We start from the raw sequence: 27,481 nt of genomic DNA, 5'->3' as shown, positions 1-27,481 counted from the left end.
GCCGCCTGGCCCTGATGGAATGCATCCCAGGGTACTAAAAGAGATGATGGGAAAAATAGCAAATGCGCTCGTGGTAATGTATCAAAATTCACTGGACTCCAGGCAATTCTGGCTGATTGGAAAACAGAAAATGTGACGCCACTGTTTAAAAAAGGAGGTAGACAATGTGATGATATGCAGAAAGCAATTTCGTATATAATACTGTATACAATCTCCAACCAGCAGGTGGCTCTATGCCTCAGGGAGTTGGGAGTAAGTCGTGTTGGTGGAAAGACATATTTTGCAGTAGCTCTATAATAGTTAGTTAGTGTTAGTAGTTGGTTATTTATTTACTCCAGTTATCTTTACCACGCAGTTGTTTCATAATAAATTATTTAAACTAGATGTTCTGTAGTGCATAATTCATATCAGCCAGTCTACAAAACATGACAGACAAGGCGGATAACTATAAGCTGGTTAGCTTAACTTCTGTAATGTGGAAAATGCTTGAATCTAGCATCAAGGAGGAAATAGCGAGACATCCGAATAGAAATTGTCCCATTGGGCAGACGCAGCATGGGTTCATGAAAGGCAGGTCATGTTTAACTAATTTATTGGAATTCTTTGAGGACATTACGAGAGCAGTGGACAATGGATAACCGTGAATGTGGTGTATCTGGATTTCCAGAAGGAATTCAACGACGTGCCGCACAAAAGGCTGCTGCATAAGATAAAGGCGCAAAGCATTATGGGTAATGTATTATCATGGATAGAGCATTAGTTAACTAACTGAAAGCAAAGAGTGAGAATAAATGGGTATTTTTCTGGTTGGTGATCAGTGGCTAGTGGTGTGCCTCAGGGATCAGTGTTAGGACAATTGTTTACAATTTACATAGATGATCTGGAGTTGGGGACCGAGTCTAATGTGTCAAAGTTCGCAGATGACACTCAAATGAATGGTAGAGTAAAGCGTGCAGAGGGATATAGATAGTTTGAGTGGGCATAGGTCTGGCAGATGGAGTTCAGTGTTGGTAAATGTAACAGGAATAATATCAAATTGGACTGTTATTTAAATTGCACAAAATTGCAGCATGCTGCTGTGCAGAGGGACCTGGATGTCCTTGTGCATGAATTGCAAAAAGTTGGTTTGCAGGTGCAGCAGGTAATTACGGCAGCAAATGAAATTTTGTCTTTCATTGCTAGAGGGATGGAGTTTTAAAACAGGGAGGTTATGTTGCAGCTGTCTAGGGTGCTGGTGAGGCCATACCTGGAGTATTGTGTACAGTTTTGGTCTCCTTACTTGAGAAAGGATGTATTGGCACTGGAAGGGGTGCAGAGGAGATTCATTGGGTTGATTCTGGGGTTGAGAGGATTGGCTTATGAGGAGAGGTTGAGTAGACTGGGACTATACTTATTGGAATTCAGAAGAATGAGGGGGAATCTTGTAGAAACATATAAATTACAAAGGGAATAGTTAAGATAGAAGCAGGAAGGTTGTTTCCACTGGCGGGTGAAACTAGAACTAGGGGGCATAACCTCAAATTAAGGATGAGCAGATTCAGGACTGAGTTGAGGAGGAACTTCTTCACCTAATCGGTTGTGGATCCGTGGAATTCCCTGCCCAGTGAAGTAGTTGAGGTGACCTCGTTGAATGTTTTTAAGGCAAAGATACATAGATTTTTGAACAGTAAAGGAATTAAGGGTTATGGTGAGCAGGCGGGTAAATGGAGATGTGTCCACAAAAAGATCAGCCATGATCTTATTGAATGGAGTCAGCTCAAGGGGCCAGATGGCCTACTCCTGCTCCTAGTTAATTTGTTCTTATATTCTTAAGGTCAGCTATAATGGGGCAACATTGGAACCCTTTGAAATTCGCACAGGGATCAAACCAGACTGTGTTCTGGCACCGACACTGGCATATTCTTCACTTTGCTGTTCACATGTCTTCAGTTCATCTACAGAGCATGTCTGCTTAAATGCCTGAATTAATGGAATGATGTTTAGCCTTGCTTGCCAGAAATCCAATACAAAGCTAGGTCAAGTTCCGCACTTAAGGTACCACGCTAACATTCCATGGTGAGGAAAACCCACAGCAGCAAATGGACAGACTCACAACCATAAAGAGTTTTGCTTGACTATCAGCATCATGAAGACAAATGTTATCCAGGATATTGGCATACCGCCATTTATTCGCATTGACAATGTGGGGCTGAAGTTGTTGATAGCTTCACATATCTAGACTACACAATCAGCAGCAATCTGTCACTTGATGCTGAAATCCACAGACAAATCAACAAAGCGGCAGCTGTTATGTCAACAATAAAAGTAGTAGAAGCAGAAGTAGATCATATTGTTCAGTACATTCTTGGCTGATTTTGAGTTTCAACTTCACTTTTCTTCCCATTCCCAGGACCCCAAAAATCTGTCTATCCCAGCCTAAAATATATTCAACGATGCAGCATCAATAACCCTCAGGGACAGATAATTACAAAGATTCATGACTCTTTAAGTGAAGTAATTTCTCCTCATCTCAGTCCTGTTAAGCACATAACTGATGGTAAATGCTGAATTATTCTAAATCCCAGAAGGAAAACTTGAAACAACTGCTCTCAACTATATTTTTGCAATTTGGTATAATGTGAGGAAAGGTTTGAAATCCAGAGAATTATGTTTGAGACGTTTTGTGATGATTTTAACAGAAATGTTTCTGAAGCGATAAAATGGGCAACATAAAGTAAACCAATAGTACACCTACCTGAGACAATGGCTATACACAGCGGGCAGCTTTCTCCGGCCTCCCAGCCACATGTTTCTCAGCAGCAGGAGGTGGCACACCATTCGCCAGTGACAGGATTCTCTGCTCCTGCCTCTGTCAATGGGAATTCTCAATGAAGCCACCCCACGCTGCTGCCAAACTCATGGAAACGGATGTGCTCCCATCGGAACCAGAGAATCCCGCCTCAAGCGAACGGCTGAAAAATTCCAGCCAATAATCACTAATTTTACACAGTTCCAAAAATCATTACTTCTCTACCTCCACAGCTAACTCTCCCCAAAAGGTTCCACGACATCTTACAGATTTTAAAAACTATTTAAAAATCCAGTAACAGTTGCCACACCAGGCAGTTATCTCTCTTTGGTGCTGCTTCTGAGTCAGAACAAACAACTGGGGCGGTATTCTCCCCCCCCCCCCCCCCACGCCAGGTGGGAGAATCGCCGGGTTGCCACGCGAGTTGCGCCACATCGCCCCGACGCAATTCTCCCACCCCCCCGAAACCAGTGCTGCGAGAATCGCGCCGGGCCGCTTGGAGAATCGCCGCAAACGGTGAGCTGCGATTCTCCAGCCCGGATGGGTCGAGCGGCCGGTGTAAAAAATGACAGTCCCACCGGCGCCGTCCACACCTGGTCGCTGCTGGCGGGAACTCTGCGGGAATCCTGGGGGGTGGGGGTGGCCTGTGGTGAGGGGGGCTCCTTCACCGGGGGGGGCCTCCGATGGGGTCCACCGATCGGCGGGCCGGCCTCTCCCCCCTGGAACTACTACCTTCCGCAGCCGGCCCCAGAATCCCAGCGCCATGTTGGTGAGGGGCTGGTGCACGTAAGAAATTCCCCGCGCAAGCGCAGGATGGCGTGGCCCAACTATGCATGAGCAGGAATGAGCTGCCACAACTGCACATGCGCGGGTTGGCGCAGCGGGTAAGGAGGCTGGAGCGGCGTGAACCACTCCAGCGCCGTGCTGGCCCCCTGTGGGGGCCAGAATAGGTCGTGCCCGGGCCCTGTTCGCGCCGTCGTGAAACGCGACGGCGTTGACGACGGCGCGAAGACTTGGCCTCAATTTCGGAGAATCTCGCCCCAGCTTTTACAGGCAGGCTTTCTTCACAAACATTGCTTGCTGGGAGTTTAGTAGCTAATCCTGCTGTAACCTCAAACACAGTCCCCTGCATAGGTTTTGATCAATGCCTTACATGCAGATTATTCCTTTAATTTTCCTTTATCTGATCCAACCTCTTCAGAAGTCAGGCTTAATTACCTTCATTTCTTAATTCTAGCTTTGAGTGTCAATGCAATGCACACTTACTTAATGACACCCTCTTCACGCCTTGTCTCTTCCGTTGAACCTTTAACACCTTTGTTCAAACCCATTCATGCCCTGTTCCCCATCAGGTGGAGATGCCGGTGTTGGACTGGGGTGAGCACAGTAAGAAGCTTTACAACACCAGGTTAAAATCCAACAGGTTTGTTTCAGGTCACCTGAGGAAGGAGCAGTGCTCCGAAAGCTAGTGATTTGAAACAAACCTGTTGAACTTTAACCTAGTGTTGTAAAACTTCTTACTGTGTTCCCCATTGTGACCAACTTACCTTAGGAAAATCTGTTTGCTGTGTTGCTAAGCCCATCAACATATCAAAGACACTAGATCCATTAACCTAAACCAAGCTATCTCAGCCTTATGCAATTTACATTTTCCCAGTTTCAAAAATTTAAAAACAGCAGAAAATACTCCAATTACTTGGACTTCCCTGATAGTTTCATGTCACCTCTATTTTCCTGACAGTCCTAAATGATTGGTCCCATATCCACAGACTGAGACCCGTGTTTTAGATTCCCCAATCAGTGCAAACAATCTCTCAGCATCTACCCTATCAAACCTCCAGAATATTGTATTTCCAGGAGGTCACCTCTCATTCTTCTAAACTCTTGAGAGCAAAAAAAACACCCAATTTACTCAGGCTCTCACCACAGGACAACCTTCCCACCCAGGGACCAATTTTGTGAATCTTCACTCTACTGCCACCAATGCAAGTAGATCTTTTCTTAAATGAGGAGATCAAAACTACACACAGTATTCCAGATGTGACCTTAACAAAACCTTGTACAATTATAGCTAGACTTCTTTATTGTAAGGGGATTGGAGTAGAGGAATAAAGGCCAAATGCTACTTGTCTTCTTAATTGCTTGCTAACTCAATTGAAGACGTATGCTAAATTTGTGTTCCTTGTACTAGCACACCCAGGTCTGTTTCATCATCAACACTGAAAGTTTCTCACTTTTTAAAAAAAGCAATCAGCTTTTCTATTCTTTCAACCAAGGCAAATAACTTCACATTTCCCTATGCTATAATCTATCTGCCATCTTGGTGCCGAGCCACTTAATCTGTCCATCTCTCTTTGCAGACTCTCTGTGTCTTCCCCACAGCTTACCTTTCCACCTGGCTTTGTATCATCATTAAACTTAGATTCTTTACTCCCTGTCTTTTCATCCAAGTCATGAATATAGATTGGAAGTTGCTGAGGCCCAAGGACTGATCATTGTAATACCCCACTATTCACTACCTGCTAACCTGAAAATATCCTATATATTCCCATTCTCTACTTCCTATCTGTTAACAAATCCTCTATCCATGCCAATATATCACCCCCAGCTTGATGTGTCCTTGCCTAATAACATTTTGTATGGCACCTTATCAAATGCCTTTTGGAAATCTGAATGTAATACTATTGGTTCCCCTTCATCTACCTTACAGTTGTACCCTCAAAGAACATTAATAAATTTGTTAAACTGGATTTTCCTTTCAAAAAACTATGTTGACTTGTTCTAATGTTTTCTTAAGTGCATTGTTAAGACTTCATTAATAATAGATTCCAGCATTTCAGCTTGGGCTGACAAGTGGTAAATAACATTTACACCAGATACCATTAACCAGAAACTGAACTAGACTCATCATTTAAATACTGTGGCTACCAGAGCAATACAAAAGCTGGAAATCCTGTGGTGAGTAACTCACCTCCTGATTCCCCAAAATCTGTCTATCACCTAGAAAGCCGTTTGATTTTGCTACCCCTTCCACAAACATTTGAATCCTTCACCACCGATGAACAGGGGCAGCCTTGTGTACCATCTACAAGATGCACTGCAGGAACTCACCAAGGTTCCTTAGGCAGACTTCCAAACCCACAACCACCACAATCTAGAAGGACAAGAGCAGCAGATACCTGGGAACACCACCACTCCGAAGTTCCCCTCCAAGCCACTCTCCATCCTGACTTGGAAATATATCACCGTCCCTTCATTGTCACTGGGTTAAAATCTTGGAACTCCCTCCCTAACAGCTCAGTGGGTGCACCTACACCACATGGATTGCATCGGTTCAAGAAGGCAACTTACCACCACCTTCTCAAGGACAACTAAGGATGGGCAATAAATGCTGGTCTAATAGGCGACGCCCATTTTTTGACATTTTCTTCCGGTGGTGGCATGTAGGGAGAGATCGCACACGAGGTAGTTCCTGACAGGGTTCTTGATTTTTGGCCTTTTTTGCGCTGGTTCTGGGGTTATTTTTTGTTCAGGCGCAACACGACTGGTAGATTGCACCCATTATGTAATATTTTACTATCAAAGCCACCCCTCCTCCTTTGCCAATTTGTCTGTCTTTCTGAATTATTGTGTACCCCAGAATATTTGTTTCCGAAACTCGGTCACCTTGTAACCATGTTCCTGTAATTTACAAAGTTGCTTCACAGCTCCAGGGTCCCAAGTTCAATTCCCGGCTTGGGTCACTGTCTGTGTGGAGTCTGCACATTCTCCCAGTGTCTGCGTGGGTTTCCTCCGGGTGCTCCAGTTTTCTCCCACAGTCCAAAGATGTGCACGTTAAGTGGATTGGCCATGCTTCAATTGCCCCTTAATGTCCAGGAATATGCAGGTTTGGTTATGGGGTTACGGCAAAAAGGCGGGATGGGCAGGGGTGTTGACCTAGGTAGAGTACTCTTTCGGAGGGTCGGTGCACACTCAATGAGCCAAATAGCCTCCTTCTATACGGTAGGGATTCTATTATACAGTCATTGCTAAGCCAATGATGTCTGTACTGGCTTGGCCACATTCTTTGGATTGATGAAGGTGGTACACCCAACGCCTTCTGTGTGGTGAATTGGCCATGATCAACGAAATGTCCATACCTCAACTACTACACCTAAACGCAAGATATGAAGATGATGGCGGATATTGAAACTAGGCAACAGTTACTGACAGCCCTCTGGAGGCTGACAGTTTGGCAGGATATTGGAAGAGCTGAGCAGAAACTAAAAGCCAAGCTTTAAAAGAAGAGGGCTCAGAGAAAACAGGTCAGCAAATCGTGCACCTCCTGAGCCCACTGTCTTCCTTTGCAATAAGGGTGGCAGAGACTGCGCCATGCCAGAGTGGGGCTCCTGAAGCACACTGGGCAACGTTTTACACAGTTAACCACCACAACGCAAACCATCTTACAAGACAGATTTCTACTGCTGAATACTGATAAAATGCAATTGTAACACGAGAACACAAGCTCTGGTGCCATCTCATGGCCGATCCCTTATCTGCTGCTGGTCTAATTTTGGAAGTCAGAAGAGAACAGGTCCTCTCTACGTGTTCTCTCTTTTGGATGCTGGTAATCAGTGTACTTATCCTGTCCAATGTCTGCACTCACTCTCCCTCTTCACTGATGTAACATCTGCCCCTCCCATTATGTCAACAAGCCACATTCTACTTTGTCCGTCTCCTGAACTGTAACCAGTGGCTTTCTTCCAGCCTATTATTTGTGTCTACCAATGTGCCAGTTAGGATAATTTGTTATCACTTCCAGATAGTTGTGGGTTCAAGCTCCATGACAGGAAGTGAGCACGTAATCTGGGCTGTCTGGTATTATACTGAAGGAATATTTCATTGCTTGTGATGCTGTTCTCTAGATGAAATGGTGAACCGTGGTTCCATCTACTTGTTGTGTTGGATGTTCATGAATCATATGGCCCCATTTTAAATGAGCAGTGAATTCAGGCCAATATTCTCCTGATCACACAGCAGGCATTTATGAACATTTAAGCACCGAGTGGGTTAATACATTAAACTCCTGAGCGGTAGAATTTGGGCCCGAGGAGATAATGCTGAATAGCACAACTGAAGCAATTGGGAAAGCTAATTAAATGAAATAGAACAGCATTTAATGTAATTCAGATAATTGCCAACAAACCTGTGCTGTTTGAACTAATTAACTTGCATTCTATAGCATTAAGTGTGTGCTATTTGTGGTGAGGTCCAAGTGTGTGACAGATGTTGGGATACTAAGTTGGATGGCTTGGCCTTCCTAACATATCTTGGATCTCAATTTAATACTTTTGTTAATAGTTTGAAGCATGTCAGAGTTGCTCCAGAAAATGTGGTTCTGTCAACTTCAAAGCAGTGTTGTACCACAGCAAACCTCCCAGAATTGGGGTAGAATGTGGTCCTTTCCCCTCTGGGACATTCAAATCCAGCTCAGACTAACAGGCTGAAATTCTGCACTCTGCTAACCCACATGATAGCATGTGTTTAGAACATAGAACATAACAGCGCAGTACAGGCCCTTCGGCCCTCGATGTTGCGCCGACCTGCGAAACCACTCTAAAGCCCATCTACACTATTCCCTTATCATCCATATGTCTATCCAATGACCATTTGAATGCCCTTAGTGTTGGCGAGTCCACTACTGTAGCAGGCAGGGAATTCCACGCCCTTACTACTCTCTGAGTAAAGAACTTACCTCTGACATCTGTCCTATATCTACCCTCAATTTAAAGCTATGTCCCCTCGTGCTGGACATCACCATCCGAGGAAAAAGGCTCTCACTGTCCGTCTATCTAATCCTCTGATCATTTTGTATGCCTCAATTAAGTCACCTCTTAACCTTCTTCTCTCTAACGAAAACAGCCTCAAGTCCCTCAGCCTTCCCTCATAAGATCTTCCCTCCATACCAGGCAACATTCTGGTAAATCTCCTCTGCACCCTTTCCAATGCTCCCACATCCTTCCTATAATGCGGCGACCAGAATTGCACGCAATACTCCAAATGCGGCCGCACCAGAGTTTTGTAGCTGCAACATGACCTCATGGCTCCAAAACTCAATCCCTCTACCAATAAAAGCTAACACACCGTACGCCTTCTTAACAACCCTCTTAACCTGGGTGGCAACTTTCAGGGATCTCTGTACATGGACACCGAGATCTCTCTGCTCATCCACACTACCAAGAATCTTACCATTAGCCCAGTACTCTGTATTCCTGTTATTCCTTCAAAAATGAATCACCTCACACTTTTCTGCATTAAACTCCATTTGCCACCTCTCAGCAGTTTGGGGTAGTTTCAACTAAGTTCCCAGTTGGCTTGGTCCAATAGGACTACGCTGCTCCTAATTCAGCAAATAATTGCCAATGTCACTCAGACAAGCCACAAAGAAGGCTGGTGTGTAAAGTGGAAAATTGTAGAATAAGGGTTTTGATCAGAGACTGGGGCTGCTACAGTGAGCTTTGTGCATGAGCTGTGGCAGAGACCACAGTTGGAGTGAGACACAGCCAGAGTGAGTCTCAGGAATTTGGGGCAGAGTGGGAATTAAGAAGTGCTTTATGCTTTTTCTCCTTGCTTCCTAACATTTTAATTCTTCAGAGAGTGGTCTTGCCCTGCTGCAGCAGGAGAAGATCAGTGCTGGGATAATGATTTAGATGAGGGAACAAAATGCAATATCTCTATTGCAGATGACACAAAGTTGGGTGGGAGGGTGAGCTGCGAGGGGGATAGAGAGATCTTTCAGTGTGATTTGGACAAGTTGAGTGAGCGGGCAAATGAATGGCAAATATAGTACAATTTGGATAAATGTGAGGTTAACCACTTTGGTAGCAAAAGCAAGAAGACAGATTATATCTGAATGGCCATACATTAGGAGAGAGGAATGTGCACCGAAATCTGGGTGTCCTTGTACACCAGTCGTTGAAGGTCAGCATGCAGGTGCAGCAGGCATTAAAGAAGGCAAATGGTATGTAGGCCATCATAGTGAGAGGATGCGAGTACAGGAGCAGGAATGTCTTGCTGCAATTATACAGGGCCTTGGTGAGACCACACCCGGATTATTGTGTGCAGTTTTGGTTTCCTTCCTGGTTTCTCTCAGGACCTTGAGCCATGTAACATGTGTGATTCAGCGACTGCACTCCACACAGGGAGACATCTGGCCTCAGCACTGCCTCCCAACAGAGATCGGAAATACTGTAACAGCGCGGCACAGGCAGGGAGGCGCATTTCCACGGCACTGCATATTGATTCTGCATAAGTACACTTACAAAAATCTTCTTCACACAGTTTAGAATGCAAACAAAGAATTTTAGAGCAGGGAAGGAGGTCATTCAGGCCAACATTTTTCTACTAGTTCTTTGAAAGAGCTGTTCAACTTAATCTCTCACCTAACTTTCTTCTCAATAACTTTGTAAATTAGTGCTCTTAAAGTATTTATCCATTTGTTTTGTTTTTTAATTCTTTTGGGGATCTGATTCCACCACACTGTCAGGGACTGTATTTCAAAGGAACATAAGAATTAAGAGCAAGGGTAGGCTGCCACAACCCCTTGAGCCTGTTCTGCTATTCAGTAGTATCATGGATGATGGCCTGTTGCAACCTCTTATGCCTTATGAGGAAAAGGTTATACAAGCTAGGCTCATATATGCTGGAGTTTAGAAAAGTAAGAGGCCACTTGATTAAAACATGTGGAGGGGATGTTTCCTTTCATAGGAAAATCTAAGAGGTATGACTGCCTCCTGGTGCAAAGAACGCAGGTAACTTACCCCCTCTCTGATACATTACGTACTGCAGACGTGTTTGGTCTCGATCTAACCAACATCCAAGAGGTCCCATCAGCTGTCCTGCCATTCTTAATTTGCTCAAATTCACTATTTAATCATTTAATGAATTATATTTTTTACTTTTGTTTTTATATATTTTATTAACCTTATCAAAGAACTGGCTTCTTCTGTAGCAGAGTAAGACCATTTCCTGAAGGTTGGGAAAGTTTAAAAACCAGAAGAGCACCTCTTTCTCTTACTTCCCCAACACCCTTAATTACCCAGCCAAAGAGGTGTAGGTTCGGTAGCTTGGCCATGATCAATGCGTGGGGTTACAGGGATAGGGCGTGGGAGTGGGCCCAGGTAGAGTGGTCTTTCAGAGGGTTGGTACAGACTGGGTGGCCCCTGCGCTGTAGGGATTCTTCTACGGATACCAAACTCCCAGCACTCTAATCTAAATCACACTTCTTGTGGTAAGACTCACCTAAAAACCTCTTTACTCTCTTTCTCTCTCTCTCTCCCCCCCCCCCCCCCCCCCCCCCCACCACCACTCCCACTTTGAAACAAATTCCCAAATATACTCGTTCAGTCTCACTCAGGCCAAAGTCTCCCCTTCCTGACCCGAACCCTAGCATCGGGAAACAGCCGTGTGGCCTTTTTTTGCTGCACAGAACAGTGTCAATCCCCCCTCACTGAACTGCCCCTCCCCCACTACATTCCTTTTTGTTTCTCTCGGTTAGATGGCTTCCTGTATCACGGTGTCCATGGTCAGTTTGCTCATTCACCCTGCAGCCCCTAATCTCATCCAAACAAGCTGAGAGAACCTTAAACCTATTGGGAAATTGCAAAGGCCATTTCAAATCCGGACAATTCTCTTATGTGACACAGCTTCACACACGGCCCATCATTATGGGTTCAGATCAATCCAGGTCAACCATCGGGCAGTTCAGGCACGTGTGCCAGAAAGGTTGACATTGTTACGATCCTGGGTTGCAATTGGAAGGAGTTAGCAGCCTAAACATTCGATATTGTCTAGGATGCGAAAAAACAAAGGCCTGCCAAGATTGCTGGATTTCTTATGGATTCAACAAAATGCATCAAATTTTTTCCACTGGGAGCAATCATAGGAAGTTAGACCCACCAACCTCAAGGAAAACAAAAATATGTTCATGAATGAAAAAAGGCAGCAAAAATATTAACCCTCAATTTGCGAAATGGATGATGCGACTCTAGTTCATTGCTAACGGAGCTGGACCACGAGATATGTGAGCACCATCTTGTGGCAGAAATAAGTTTTAAAATCAGAGAAGTATATTCTGTTCACTTATGCAGACCTGAGTAAGATTTGAGAGTAAAAGCCTTGCCGTTATCCTTTTTGAAAAAGGCAGTGTGGTATATTAAAGCAAATAATGATGGTACTGGGAAATTAAATATTTTCCCAGCTTTAGATCCAATGATGGGCATAAATATCATAGAATATACCATTTTTGAAGGGTTTTCTGTGTTGAAGACATATAAAAATATTGAAATTCTTTAAAGAATTTCCTTTCAATTAATGATAACTTTACAGCAAACTGAGAAATATTGGCATACTTCTCTGGGGATCCCATACAAATATTGAAATTGTTATCATCCCAATCGAGGTCCTGGGATAAGGACCATACAATTTCCCATGACCTCCCCAGCATATGAACTTCCCCCTTTAAGGCAGGCAGGACTTCCCCTTTAAGGGGGCTGCTTTCCCCTTTACAAGGAGAGTCCCAACTGCATAAAAACCCCGAGCTGCAGGTTGGGGAAGGAGACTCTTCAGGGAGTGGAGGGGTATTGTAACTGTATTGGAATAAACCTTGGTCTTTAATTTCTACTATTGTCTATGCGCTCTGCTTATCGTGGATTCAACACTGGCGACGATGATTCAGTGGAGCTGCCATTGACACCAGTTGCTATGTCCCTGGCCTGCCTCATCTCGGCTTCGGTAGGTCCCACTGCTAACCGCTGAAATGCCACTCACAGGAACGCTGGAATCTTTTAACGCAGGTACAGATGATTGGGGGAGAATATGTGGAACACATGGACTATTTCTTTCCGAATGAATGCGATTACTGGCAATGCAAAACTTATTACTGACAGCTTGGGGAGGGCCCACCTGCAGTGCGATAAAGAGCCGGACTCATCCAGAAACCACAGATTCACGGCCGTTCCATGCCCTGCCGGCCGAGCATTTTGACCCGAATCCGCTGCTCCGTTTCCAGTTCCACACGACTGCTCAGGCCTAGGCTGAGTCGGTGAGTGACTTCCTGGCCCGCCTCCGAAAACTGGCTCAGACTTGCCAATTCTGAGTGACTGAATGAGACTCTCAGGAACCATTTGGTGTGTGGGCTCCTCGATGCAGCCATGCAATGGAAATTACTAGCTGAGTCCCACCGGGACTTGAAACACACAGTGTGGATATATATCTCCAGAGAAAGCACCATGCCGAACAAGGGGTCCAGGGATTTCAGGGACTGATAGTTCTCAGTCTGGGACACCATAGCAAGAGCCAATAGCACTCGGCGAGACCAGAGGAGGCTGACCCCCGACATTGGGACATGGGCCACCGGAACAGAGACCGAGATATTGATGAGTCGCCGCCTTCACACCTGTTTGAGCCTCAGGACAGAACTGAGGCAGACTCGGGTCGCTGCAGGCCACTTCGTGAGTTTGCACTGGGAGACGCAGTACACATCTAGAACTTCGGCGGCGGGGTCACTTGGATCCGGGGCTTCGTGTTGGCGAAAACAAGTCTGGTTTATCATCAAGTACAGACATAGGGTTGCGGGCCATCGCCGAAGCAGCGTGCCAGATACCCCAGCCGTACTGTTTACATGGACTTTAGTAAAGCCTTTGACAAGGTACCTCATGGCAGACTGGTACAAAAGGTGAAGTCACGGCGTTAGAGGTGAGGTAATAAGATGGATGCAGAACTGGCTCGGTCACAGAAGGCAGACGGTAGCAGTGGAAGGGTGTTTTTCTGAATGGAAGGTTGTGACTAGTGGTGTTCCACAGGGATCGGTGCTGGGCCCTCTGTTGTTTGTGGTGCACATAAATTATTGGGAGGAAAATGTAGCCAGTCTGATTAGCAAGTTCGCGGATGACACCAAGGTTGGTGGAATGGCAGATAGTGTTGAGGATTGTCAGAGGATACAGCAGGACATAGATAGGTTGTAGACTTGGGAATAGAATTTAAGCCAGACAAATGTGAGGTAATGCATTTTGGTAGGTCTAACATAGAGGAGAAATATACCATAAATGGTAAAACTCTTAGGAATATAGAAAGTCAAAGAGATCTGGGAGTGCAGGTCCACAGATCTTTTAAGGTGACAACATAGTGGACAAAGTAGTCAAGAAAGCATACGGAATGCTTGCCTTCATTGGGAGGGGCATCGAGTATAAAAACTGGCAAATCATGCTACAGTTGTATAGAACCTTGGTCAGGCCGCACTTGGAATATTGTGCACAATTCTTGTCGCCACCCCACCATACGGATGTGGAGGCTATGGAGAGGGTGCAGAGGAGGTTCACCCGCATGTTGCCTGGTCTGCGGTGTGTAAGCTATGTGGACAGGCTGAATAGACACGGACTGTTTTCATCAGAAAGACGGAGGTTGAGGGGTGACTGATAGAGGTCTACAAGATTATGAGGGGCATGTGTAGAGTGGATGGGCAGACACTCTTTCCCAGGGTGGAGGGATCAGTCACCAGGGGGCTTTGTTTAAGGTCCGTGGGGCAAAGTTAGAGAAGATGTGCGAGGCAGGTTTTTTTTATCCAGAGGGTAGTGAGTGCCTGGAACGCATTGCCAGGGGAGGTTGTAGAAACAGATACATTAACGACGTTCAAAAGGCATCTTGACAGACACATGGATAGGATGGGTACAGTGGGATACGGCACAAGGAAGTGCTGAGGGTTTTCGCAAAGGTTGGTTTCATGACCAGTACAGGCTTGGATGGGCGAAGGGCCTGATCCTGTGTGCTATTGTTCTTTGTACTGGCCGTTGATTCAGACGTCCTGGCTCCACCATCTTCATCGTTGCCCATCTCTATTAGTACCAACACCCCCGGATCCGACAGTTCTCAAGGATGCAGCAGAAAATTTTGAGGACACCGAGATGCCGGGCGAACAGCCATCGAGCTCTGACTCGGAAACCAAGATGGATATTCTACTACCGGCGGAAGTGTCAGTGCCAGCTCTCATGACCATGCCAGCATTGCCGCCACCGCCCAGATGCTAGTCACGTAAACGCCATTCCCCAGTCATATGTAGCCTCATGACGCAGCAAGGCCTGCGCCCGAACGCCGTCCACAGGCGAAATGGTCGAAAGGTGCAGTGCACTTACCCATGAATATGAACGTTGCTCCAGACTTCGGGGGATGGGGGAAAAGGAGTGTTATAGCCCCAGTGGAGTTCCTGGGATCAGGACCATACAACTTTCCATGACCGACCCAGAATATGAACTTCCCCTTTAAGTGTTATGGGCCAGAGTTTAAAAACTCCAAAATGTATTATCGAGTTCACCTGACCCACAACTGTTTGTTGAATTTGGCTAGGATGAGCTCAAGAGACTTCCTTTCAGGTAATATTCAACACACTTCTTCGGCGCTTTTAATCAAAAAACAAGCTTTATTCTAAAAATGTAGTTAACATTTGTATAAATACACACAGCAAGAACTTTTATCAATTACAAACATAAGACCCCACACAGCTACAGTAATATATGTATAACCCTTCATGAATTCCCCTTCAACTGTTCCAATTCAATAACAAAATCCAAGTAAAACCAGAAACCCCTTTTCAAAGGCGTGGCCCAACACACGGCACTCTCACTGGTATAAGACTTGTTATCCATACTCTGTTCCTCTTTTCAAACAGCAGGTTTGAATTCCTTCCAGAAAGCAATTATCTCTTTTAGGTTACCAAGCCGTCTGGAACGTACACACAGGGAGAACATGCAGACTCCACACAGACAGTCATCCAAGGCTGGAACTGAACCCGGGTCCCTGACCCTGTGAGGCATCAGTGCTAACCACTGTGCCGCCATATCATTATAGATGTCACCATTTAGTTTAAGTACATCGACAGCAGGGTTCACCCAGTGTTGGTACATCATCTGGCTGTATAATGTCTTGTTGATCAGTTACTTCATCTTTGTTTCAATGTTCCCTCCCCAGACCAAGAGGTGTTCTGCCTACAGGCCAAGCTTCATGTTTTCATCAATGATTAATTTCACTTGGCTGCCGTGTTATTTCCCAATTTTGTGAAGCACTGGCCCAAACACCATTCTGAGCTTGCTTTAGGATTTCACAGAATTCGCTTTCAAGCACCCTAAGCCTCGGACAGTTTCTCTGCTCAGAGAGGCCCACAATCCTCCTCGATCACTGTAAATTCATCTTCTACATTCTGACCCTCATCTTCCATTCGCAATGAAGCATCCAACATTTAAAGTGGGGTTTTAGATGTGCAAGGACAGACCTTTTTGATACATTTGAAATGTGCACTTGATTCGATGTGTCTTCTGTTCTTCCCACACAGAACAATAGCATCACTGTCACTGCCTGACTATACATTGATGCTCTCTAACACCAACAATCACTGGAATTTTCTCGTAATTGTCCCTGTCAATAAAACATGTGTCTGTAATTGCTATGCGTGTCCTCATTTTTTAAATTTCTTCAACTCATCTCAACGCTTTGCTACTTTCTTCGTATGGTTTGCCAGGCTTCCCGCTGTTCAGCTCTGCTCCTGCACTTTTTTGGCCAAATGTTCTTTGCCCCACATTTTCTGCATATCTTTCCATTGGCAGGGCAGAAGGTAACTATTCCATAGTGCCCCAAGTTGCCACATACACGATCAGACTTTTGCTGTTGTTTATATATTACATACACTTGGATTCCATTGTGCCATTCAATTAACCTCCACTTTTGTTGTGCTGTTGGCAAAGGTGGGACCAAGTCTCATGTTGTGAAATTGTCCATCTACTGCATGTAATGTAGCTGCTATTTTCAAAGTGTTACCCAACATTAAGTCACCCCCCTTTAATTAAGCAACTTACACTTCAGCTTATCGGACTTGCATTGCTGCATCATTGAACCACATCTGGTTGATCAAATCCATCACAACATCATTGCATCCACCCGATGATGCCTGCTTCACATGGGTCACAATTTGGGCTATTTCCCCCTCATTCTGACCCATCTGGTGGAAAACGTGCCTTTTGGAACATGGAACCTGGTCATTCAAATCTGTCGTGGCTCGTTTGGAATCTGTTTTTTCTCCCATGTCAAGAAAAGCATCCCAAACCAAGCACCTGTACTGAACAATAAGGCCTGTGGCTGCGCTTTCTGCACCACCGTCACCCCATCCAACCACAGACTGCGATTGCCAACATGTGCGTTTAACTCCTCCAGTCACGCTTCCCATTTCAAGCTGATGGTAATGGCATCACCTGTAGCATCAAAGGGCTCAATTCCCCCAACTGCAGACACATTAGTTCCAGCAAATGCCATGACATAATCCTAGACATCACCGTATTCACCCTGGTCACCAATGTCACATCTCAGACTGAAAAAACAACACCCTGAAGTCAGAGGTTTAGCTGCAGGGGTCACATCATTTAATCAGGACAGCCCTAAGATGGGTAACGTGCACATGAGCAGCAGATAGCAGCCGAGAGTTTGCAGTTTAATTTGTAGGGTCAACAACCAGGAGTCATGCCGAGCAAGTGTGGAACAACCTGATGGTCTACTGCCAAAAGAGGCATTGGGTCCCGTCCAGAATATCCCTTGCCCTTTTCTGGCAATTACTGCTTAAATACAGGTGTCACCTTGGATTATGGATATTTGCCTGTAAATTAGAAATCTCCACTGCTGAGCAGGTCACTGGGAACTGTGAATGGTGAAAGTCCTTTGACACTCAACAATTTGGTCCGGAATCTGCTAATTGCACAATCCTGACACAAGAGGGCGCAGCTGTCCTTCATATCAATCAGTACAAGCTGTTTATTTTCATTCTAATTTCCTTGTTCTTCCCAAAATAACTGACTCATATTGGGGGGGGGGGGGGGGGTTTAATGCTGCCCAGGCAGATCTCATCACTATCCCAATTTCAATTCCAAAAGTCACATTTCCGAGAGATAACTTTAATCCGACGCTAGATTTTAAAATGTCCCCTGGCCCTGTTGCACCTCTCAAGATTTTTTCCGGTGTCGGGAATTTAAATGGAGTCTGCAATGTGCTTAATTTGTTTTTCCTCACGCATTTCTTAATCAGAAATTGAGATATTGCTTACTTCGGGGCACACTATTTATAGTGGGCAAGATGAAATTTCAGAGGTAATGTGGGTAGGAACATATGACTGAGACATTTTGTATACTTTCTATATCCTGCTCGACAAACTATCCCAATTGTCTTACAGAATCATCAAATCCGTCTAGCACAGAAGGAGACCATTTGGTCCATCGAGTCTGCAACCACCCCCCTGAAAGAGCACCCTACCTACTCTCCCGCCCCTCCCCATGTAAACCCACCTCACCTTTTTGGACACTAAGGGGCAATTTAGCATGGCCAATCCACCCAATCTGCACATCTTTGGACTGTGGGTGGAAACCGGAGAACCCGGAGGAAACCCACGCAGACACGGGGAGAACGTGCAGACACTGCACAGTCACCCAAAGCCGGAATTGAACCCGGTATCCGGCGCTGTGAGACAGCAGTGCTGACCATGTGCTGCCCAGTCTTCAACTAGTAATTTAATAAAACGAAACAGAATCAATTGGTAGCAGTAAGAACACCTCATATAGCGTAGCATTTCAGAAGGATCCTAATTCCTTAACAGAGATTCATTGGCTGCAATCTAATTCAACGAACATCTCAAGTCAGAAATCCAGATAGCTCACCTTTGTACCAGCGTGTGTGTGTGTATGTATGTGTGTGAAATCTCCGTGCCTACACAAACTCAATTATCCCTTCAGAATTCTGACAGCCATGGCATCTGTGACCGTTCTACCCATCCATCAAGTCAAGATCCTGTTCAGGGTGCAGGCTCACACCTTTGTTTACGGTCTGAATGCATCATTGCAAAGGGAACAAATAGACATTGGTGCACATGGGGGGATCTTTCTGCAAGCTGAGTTATGTGGCAGTGCCTCATCCAAGAAGCCGCAACACAGTCAGAAATCGACGGCGTGAACTCGGCTGCAGAGAATGCACGAAAGCAGGTGCATTCAAGAGTGGCCCCGAGGATTGGCCGGCTGAGTCACCGTGAAGTCTGGCAGACATTGTCCTCATTTAGAGGGACTGTCGCTGACGACAACGACAATAAACCGCCAGGGAATAATTTTAGGAAGAGACCCCACAGGACCCATACCCGAGCAACAATCATCATTTTCAGGAAGAGGGGAAAAAAAAAGTGGCAAAAATCTATTGAAATTGGGGATCGGTCAGTCACTGCAATGGGTTAGACAAGCCCTTTCACCAAGATGTGAAGCTAATTTGGTACAATTAAATGAAAACTTCCTACTAAGTCGGAGGAGAAATGAATCAACATATTCTCAAACCAATTCCTAATCCTTCCTTTCCGATATTCAACACAATATACAGAGACACCCTTTCTGCCAGCATTTCAGACCATGTACTGACTACCAAACAACATTTGGGGTGTGATAGCTCAGTTATATTTTACTAATCATCATACCTAGATGAAGAAACAAATAATTTTGTTAAAAGCACACACATGGATATTTGCAGTTCATGTCCCAACATCGCGAAGGGATTTATCTTTAAAGTGCAGTCATGGGCGCAGTGGGTTAGCCCTGCTGCCTCACGGCACCGAGGTCCCAGGTTCGAATCCCAGCCCTGGGTCACTGTCCGTATGGAGTTTGCACATTCTCCCTGTGTCAGCGTGGGTTTCACCCCCACAACCCAAAGATGTGCAGGGTAGGTGGATTGGCCATGATAAATTGTCCCTTAACTGGAAAAAATTAATTGGGTACTCTAAAAAAAAAATTTAATTAATGAGACAAAGAACAAAGAAAAGTATAGCACAGAAACAGGCCATTCGGCCCTCCAAGCCGGTGCCGACATGCTGCCCGTCTAACCTGAAACCTTCTACACTTTTGGTGCCCGTATCTCTCTATTCCCATCCTATTCATGTATTTATCAAGATGCCCCTTTAACGTCACTATCGTCCCTGCTTACACGACATCCTCCGGCAGCGAGTTCCAGGCACCCACTACTCTCTTATGTAAATAGATTTCTCTCACGCATCTCCTCTTGCCCATCACACTTTAAACCTATGCCCCATAGTAATTGACTCTTCCACTCTGAGAAAAAGCTTGATTTGAGCCTTTTTGAATCCTATTAATGGGCTGTACACTGGTGATGCATCAGCCCTCTCAGCCAGGATTCACGTGGGTGTGGATTGGTGCAAGTATTTGCCAGCATGGCCCTGACATAGTGGAACTCACGGTGAGCCAAAAGGGTAGGTATTTAACGTCAGAGAGTCCCTCACCTTTCCATAATGCAAATCCTGCCCCCCCCCCACCAGTGACCCCCATCAGAACACCCCACCCAGTGACCCCCATATCAGGGATCCTCCCATAACAGAGAACACGCCATAGCAGAGGACCCCCAAAACAGGGAACACCCCCCCCACATCAGAGTACTCCCCATAGTGGAGAACACCCCCACCCAACTATCAGTCACTCCTACCTGGAAGCTAAAGAGTAGTCCAGGCAGAAACATTCACTTACTTGTCCCTTAAAATAATAATAATCGCTTATTGTCACAAGTAGGCTTCAATGAAGTTACTGCGCAAAGCCCCTATCGCCACAGTCCGGCGCCTGTTACTGCAATTGAACCCGTGCTCCTGGCCTTGATCTGCATTACAAGCCAGATGTTTAGCCCACTGTGCTAAACCAGCCCCTTTTTCACCTGCTAACATTGTGGTTAGGTCTATTTGGGATGCATTGAAGTGTGAAGGGAAATTAAAATAACCAATCTAGATACCTGGCTCTCTGGAAGCTATTACACTGTCAAATACAGCCTACTAAAAGCAATTACTCTTTGAAAGCGATTAGAAGCCTCGCAGATCAAAGGATCTGAGGAGGTTTAAAGTCTTGCGATGTAGTTTTGGCTTTCAATGAAGTAACAGCTGCTGTTTTTTACACCTCTGTCTGAGGCAACAGGTGTAAGGGATGGGTGAGTAAAAAAGCAGTGCTTTTTCACTGTTTCTGCCTGGACTGTTCTTCAGCTTCCAGGTAGAGGGTGCCTGAATGGGGAGGGGGGGGGGGGGGTGGGGGGGGGGGGGGGGGAGTGGATCTCTGATATGGGTGAGGAGGTCTCTGGGGGGGGGGGAGTGGATCTCTGATATGGGTGAGGAGGTCTCTGGCAGGGGGTGAGGGGGTCAGGTCACCCTCTTGCATGCGTGTTGCAGGGGCATTGACTCAGCAATTCCCGTGGTTTGGAGGATGGGGCCCCTACTTGTCACAGGTTTGCCGGACCTCCGAATTGGGCCACCCACTCAAAATAGCAGGCTGAACCAAAGGGGTAGGTATTTAACGTCGGAGAGTTCCTCACCTTTCCATAATGCAAATCTCTCGAGCACCAAATCCCTCGAGCACCCGTCATGCATAATTTAGCATGACTGCTCCTAATCGCAAACCAGGAATAATGCACTTCCGTCAGTAGAAAATAGTCCCCCAAATGGAGAATCTTGTCCCACATCTCTGAAAACGTGTCAGCATAGATTACAGGCTGGCATCTAGTGTGGAGTTTGAACCTATCTCCTTACGCTTCTGATGTAAGTGTTACACTCTGAACGGAGCTGACAATTCTAATAGTTTCCATGAATAATACCTGTCCATTATTTTCACAGTTTTGTCTCCCACTGACAAGTCAGGAAATTAAGTGCATGATTTTTATACAATTTGTTATACAGAAAACGAAGTACATTGACATACCCTCTTAAGTGACCTGCACCTCAAAAATCTATGGCTTACCCCTTTCCCGACAACTGCTTAAATCTGGTGCCAATTAAGTTAAGGAGATGCCTTTGTGACAATAGCAAACAGGTAGGCAGCCAATCACACTGAAGTATTTTCACTCAACAAATTGAGGCGCTGGAAGCATTTAAAATCCTCCATTCTTAATTACATTTCCAGATTACAGAATAAATGTTTGTGATTGCGTTATGATAGAAGCTAAAATAGATATAAAAGAAACTTTTAAGAAAATAAATTTAAAAGGCGTAATTGATATGGGGGAAATTTAACTTCGCACAAATTTTTTTTTTAAATAAAAATTTTAAATGCTGATTGTAGTCTGCTACTCTAACTAATTGTTTGTCAGGAACATAAACCTGCTAAAGTCCAGAATTGACTCTCACGTGCCTTCCTCCATCTATCTCCAGTCTTTTAAAATTTAAGCCTAGCATTACCCAATTACTACTCCCCAATTCAGTGTCTCCTCAATCACTTTTCTCAAGCCTTGACTTGTGACAAGCACAGGCATTTGACGCCATCATTATCGCCCATGTTGAAAACACTTAGTTGAGAGACAGGTGTTGCAACTTGACCAGGCGACAGGGTGGCAGGCAATGAATGCCTCGACATCTTTTGAAAAGGAATTTCTTAAGGTAATGGGAGTACTCCTGGACCAAGTAGAAGAGATGTCAGCATGTTCCTATTCATGATCATAACTCAAAGACCCCTGGGAAAGTGCCCATGGGTGTGAACAAAGTGGTGACAGCAGGATACATCACTGCTATTTGCCCACGGCATTTAACAACCTCTAAAATATTCATCGTCTAGGCGGACATAAGATAAGGGGAGACAGTACGTGAGAGCAGCCAGTGCTTGTGGCAGAAGATTGGGGGCAAATTAAGAATTAGGGCTAAGGTTTTCTGCCAATATATAACCATATAAAGTAGAAGTCATGACTTACTCCCATTCTTTTCTCTTTGCCTGAGGAGTACTGTGCATTTTATGAGCTTCATGTGCCTTGATAACATCCCTGTGATCTACTAGGCCTCCCCGCCTTCTGTAGGGAGCGGCCAGCCCACTCTCCGTCATCTGGTAATACTGAGCTTCATATAAAGCACCAGGACTACAATGGATGGCGGAATCGGTGCCCACTTCTCCTTTCACATCACAGACCGCTTCATAATAGCTCGGAGGGGATGATGGGCTGGTATCAAGGAGAGGTGTTTGAGGATGCTTGCGAGGGTCCGTCCATGAATTTGTGTTTGCGTTCATCAATCTGTCTGCCCAGAGCCTGGTATATGAAGAGCTGAAAACACAAGAGACCAAGAATGATTAGAACGCTCTCAACAGCTGCAAATCGCAAAGTGTCCAAAACAAAAGTACATGCTCTTGTCACACGCCCAGGCATTTCACCCGTCCTTCGCACCGTGAGTTCAAAACAAAATAAATTTAATTGTGCAATACATTATTCGTTAGCCTTCCAGTTTGGGCAATCTGACTTCAATGCAATAATTGACAGTCTACACTATCTGTCGTCTGTGAGGATTCAACAAGGAATACGTTTAGCACTACTCTCAACCCAACTTCTGGTTGGAATAAACCAACAACATAAAACTGGCACGAAATTGGCACTTTTTAAAAAAATAATTTTTATTGAAATTTTTACAAAATATAAACATCACAACAATATTAACAAAACAACCACGGTAAAAACCCAAGAACAACCCCCACCCAACTTCAAAAGCAACTACAAACAAAAGAAAAAACAAAAGAACACCCAAACAACAAAATGGAAAGATAACACCCGCCACAAACCCATGTACACAGTTCTCCCTCTCACCGAACCAAACCCCCCCCCCCCCCCGCGCTCCCGGGTTGCTGCTGCTGCCGGCCTATTTCCCTACCGTTCCGCCAGGAAGTCCAGGAAAGGCTGCCACTGCCTAAAGAACCCTTGTAGTGATCCCCTCAGGGCAAATTTCACCTTTTCCAATTTAATGAACCCCGCCATATCGTTGACCCAGGCCTCCACGCTTGGGGGCCTCGCATCCTTCCATTGGAGCAAGATCCTCCGCCGGGCTACTAGGGACGCAAAGGCCAGAACACCGGCCTCTTTCGCCTCCTGCACTCCCGGCTCCACTGCAACCCCAAAAATTGCGAGTCCCCAGCCTGACTTAACCCTGGATCCCACCACCCTCGACACCGTCCTTGCTACCCCCTTCCAAAACTCCCCCAGCGCTGGGCACGCCCAGAACATATGGGCGTGGTTCGCTGGGCCCCCCGAGCACCTAGCACACCTGTCTTCACCCCCGAAAAACCTACTCATCCTCGTCCCAGTCATGTGGGCCCTATGCAGCACCTTGAACTGTATGAGGCTAAGCCTCGCACAGGAAGAGTAGGAATTCACTCTCTCCAGGGCATCCGCCCACGTCCCCTCCTCAATCACCTCACCCAGCTCCTCTTCCCATTTACCCTTCAGTTCCTCCACCGAGGCCTCGTCTACCTCCTGCATCACCCGGTATATGTCCGAAATCCTCCCTCCTCCAACCCACACCCCCGAGAGCACTCTGACCCGCACCCAACGTGGGGGCAGCAAGGGGAACCACTCCACCTGCCGCCTGGCAAACGCCCTCACCTGCATGTACCTAAACATGTTCCCCGGGGGGAGCCCAAACTTCCCCTCTAACTCCCCCAAGCTGGCGAACCTCCCCTCCACAAACAGGTCCCTCAACCTCCTAACCCCTACCCTGTGCCAGCCCAGAAATCCGCCATCAATGCTCCCTGGGACAAACCGATGGTTCCCCCGTATCGGGGCCTCCATCGAGCCCCCCACTTCTCCCCTATGCCGTCTCCATTGCCCCCAAATTTTGAGGGTAGCCGCCACCACCTGGCTAGTGGTATACCTTGTTGAAGGGAGCGGCAACGGCACCGTTACCAGCGCCTCCAGGCTCGTGCCCACACATGACGCCACCTCCATCCTCTTCCATGCTGCCCCTTCCTCGTCCATTACTCACTTACGCACCATTGCTGCAGCCCAATAATACCCACAGAGGTTGGGCAACACCAGCCCCCCCATCCCTGCCCCATTCCAAGAACACTCTTCTCACCCTCGGAGTCCCATGCGCCCACACAAATCCCGTAATACTCTTGTTGACCCGCCTAAAAAAGGCCTTCGGGATAAGGATGGGGAGGCACTGGAACAGGAACAAAAACCTCGGGAGTACCGTCATCTTAACGGACTGCACTCTCCCTGCCAGTGACAGCGGTAACATACCCCACCTTTTGAACTCCTCCTCCATCTGCTCCACCAACCTTGTGAGGTTGAGCTTGCGCAGGGCCCCCCAACTCCCAGCCACCTGGACACCTAGGTACCTGAAGCTCTTCCCTGCCTGCTTCAGTGGGAGCCTACCAATCCCCTCCTCCTGATCCCCCGGATGCACCACGAACAACTCGCTCTTGCCCAGGTTCAACTTATACCCAGAGAAACCCCCGAATTCACTAAGAATCTTCATCACCTCCGGCATCCCCCCCCACCCGGTCGGCCACATACAGCAACAGGTCGTCCACATAAAGCGACACTCGATTCTCCTCCCCACCCCGCACCAGGCCCCTCCAGTTCCCTGACTCCCTCAAAGCCATGGCCAGGGGCTCAATCGCCAACGCGAAGAGCAAGGGGGACAGGGGGCACCCCTGTCTCATCCCCCGGTACAGCCGAAAATACTCCGACCTCCTCCTATTTGTGGCTACACTCGCCATCGGGGCCTCGTAGAGCAGCCTCTCCCACCGGATAAACCCCTCCCCAAACCCAAACCCACCAGCACCTCCCACAGATACTCCCACTCAACCCTATCAAAGGCGTTCTCTGCATCCAATGCCACCACTATCTCCGCCTCCCCTTCCACAGCCGGCATCATAAGGAGGAGCCATCGCACGTTCATATTCAACTGCCTTCCCTTCACAAACCCCGTCTGGTCCTCATGAATGACCCCGGGCACGCAATCCTCTATTCTTGTGGCTAGGATCTTTGCCAGCAGCTTGGCGTCGACATTTAGCAGCGAAATCGGCCTATATGACCCGCACTGCAGAGGGTCCTTGTCCTGCTTCAGGATCAAGGAAATCAGCGCCCGTGACATATTTGGGGGCAAAGCCCCCCCCCCCCCTCCCTTGCCTCGTTAAAGGTCCGGACCAACAGGGGGCCCAACAGGTCCACATACCTTTTATAAAATTCCGCCGGAAACCCATCCGGCCCCGGCGCCTTCCCCGACTGCGTGCTCCCTATCCCTTTAACCACCTCCTCCAGCTCGATCGGCACCCCCAGTCCTTCCACCTGCTCCTCCTCCACCCTCGGAATTCGCAGCTTGTCCAAGAAGCGCCCCATTCCACCCCCCTCCACCCGAAATTGGCACTTTTGCACACAACTCACAATCTTATGTGATGTGTGGAACGCAAAACGAAGCTACACTGTGTGCTGTGGCTAGATGTTTTTCTTTGCCACAAGGCCCACTGTTTTTTTTTGTAAATTTAATTCCTTTCTCGGGGTTACAAAGCCATTGTGCAAAGTGGAGCGGGAAAACCATTAGTCCATCAAAACCAATTCAAATTCAAATTGACTCCAGTTCATGAGCAGCATGGTAGCACAAGTGGATAGCACTGTGGCTTCACAGCGCCAGGGCCGATTTCCTGCTGGGTCACTGTCTGTGCGGAGTCTGCATGTTCTCCCCGTGTCTGCGTGGGTTTCCTTCGGGTGCTCCGGTTTCCTCCCACAGTCCAAAGACGTGCAGGTTAGGTGGATTGGCCATGATAAATTGCCCTTGGTGACCAAAAAGGTCAGGAGGGGTTATTGGGTTACGGGGATAGGTTGGAAGTGAGGGTTTAAGTGGGTTGGTGCAGAGTCGATGGGCTGAATGGCCTCCTTCTGCACTGTATGTTCTATGTTCATGGTTCCCACAAGAGTGACGTAGCAGAGCCAAGCAGACAAGAACAGTCTAATCACAGGCCTAATCTTCTGCTTCACTTCAGCTGTAAGGTGGAGTAGCATTCATAATAATAATCTTTATTATTGTCACAAGTAGGCTTACATTAACACTGCAATGAAGTTACTGTGAAAAGCCCCTAGTCGCCACATTCCGGCGCCTGTTCGGGTACACAGAGGGAGAATTCAGAGTGTCCAATTCACCTAACAGCACGTCTTTCGGGACTTGTGGGAGGAAACCGGAGCACCCGGAGGAAACCCACGCAGACACGGGGAGAACGTGCAGGCTCCGCACAGACAGTGACCCAAGCCGGGAATCGAACCCGGGACCCTGGCGCTGTGAAGCAACAGTGCAAACCACTGTGCCACCGTACCGCCCGTTGAGGTACATTCTGCTCTGCATCTCACCTGGGAATGTTCAGGGTTATTATTGGGGCACTAGTGCGCGCCTACAGACCTCATATTAATGTGCATCTGTCCAGGCTTTTGTCCTCACCCAGTGCTGGCATCAGCCTCGCAGGTCACAGGTAAAGTCTAAATCTATCCATTTTCCATCTACAAGTTTGGCATGAATCCCGAATTGCTGAGGTCAGGGGAATTTTGGTTTACTGATTCACATTGACCCACCAGCCAAGCAACGCCACCACGACCAGCCCCTTTCCACCGTCCACATCCAAAGAGGGGCCAAGCTATAACAGCCAAGCTTGGCCCAGGTGCCATCGCTGCCCGGCTGGAGGGAGGGAGGGGGGGTGGCCTCCGGCACCACATCCTTCACAAGAGAGTATTAAAAAAAATAAAACACCACAGAGACGCAGAGGACAGGTTTCAGAAACGGCCCGGCAGCCCCGCCCAAAGCAAAAAAAAGGCCCAAAGACTCTAAATACCGGGGAGATTGTCCAAAGCGGAGGATCGAGGCGG

General features: G+C 46.7%; 1 protein-coding gene across 10 annotated transcripts in view; it reads right to left on the bottom strand.

Moving 5' to 3' along the window:
• Positions 1-27,481, bottom strand: part of cacna1ab (calcium channel, voltage-dependent, P/Q type, alpha 1A subunit, b) — a 617,073-nt gene that overhangs the window by 576,158 nt on the left and 13,434 nt on the right. For all 10 annotated transcript variants that reach the window (XM_038784774.1, XM_038784777.1, XM_038784770.1 and 7 more), the window contains exon 2: positions 22,556-22,900. In XM_038784774.1, the coding sequence (XP_038640702.1) occupies positions 22,556-22,900 (345 nt within the window). The remainder of the gene's footprint in view (positions 1-22,555; positions 22,901-27,481) is intronic.

This window comes from Scyliorhinus canicula, chromosome 25, assembly GCF_902713615.1.
Source record: "Scyliorhinus canicula chromosome 25, sScyCan1.1, whole genome shotgun sequence".
Lineage (NCBI taxonomy): Eukaryota > Metazoa > Chordata > Chondrichthyes > Carcharhiniformes > Scyliorhinidae > Scyliorhinus > Scyliorhinus canicula.
This window is presented reverse-complemented; position numbering and strand designations above follow the sequence as displayed.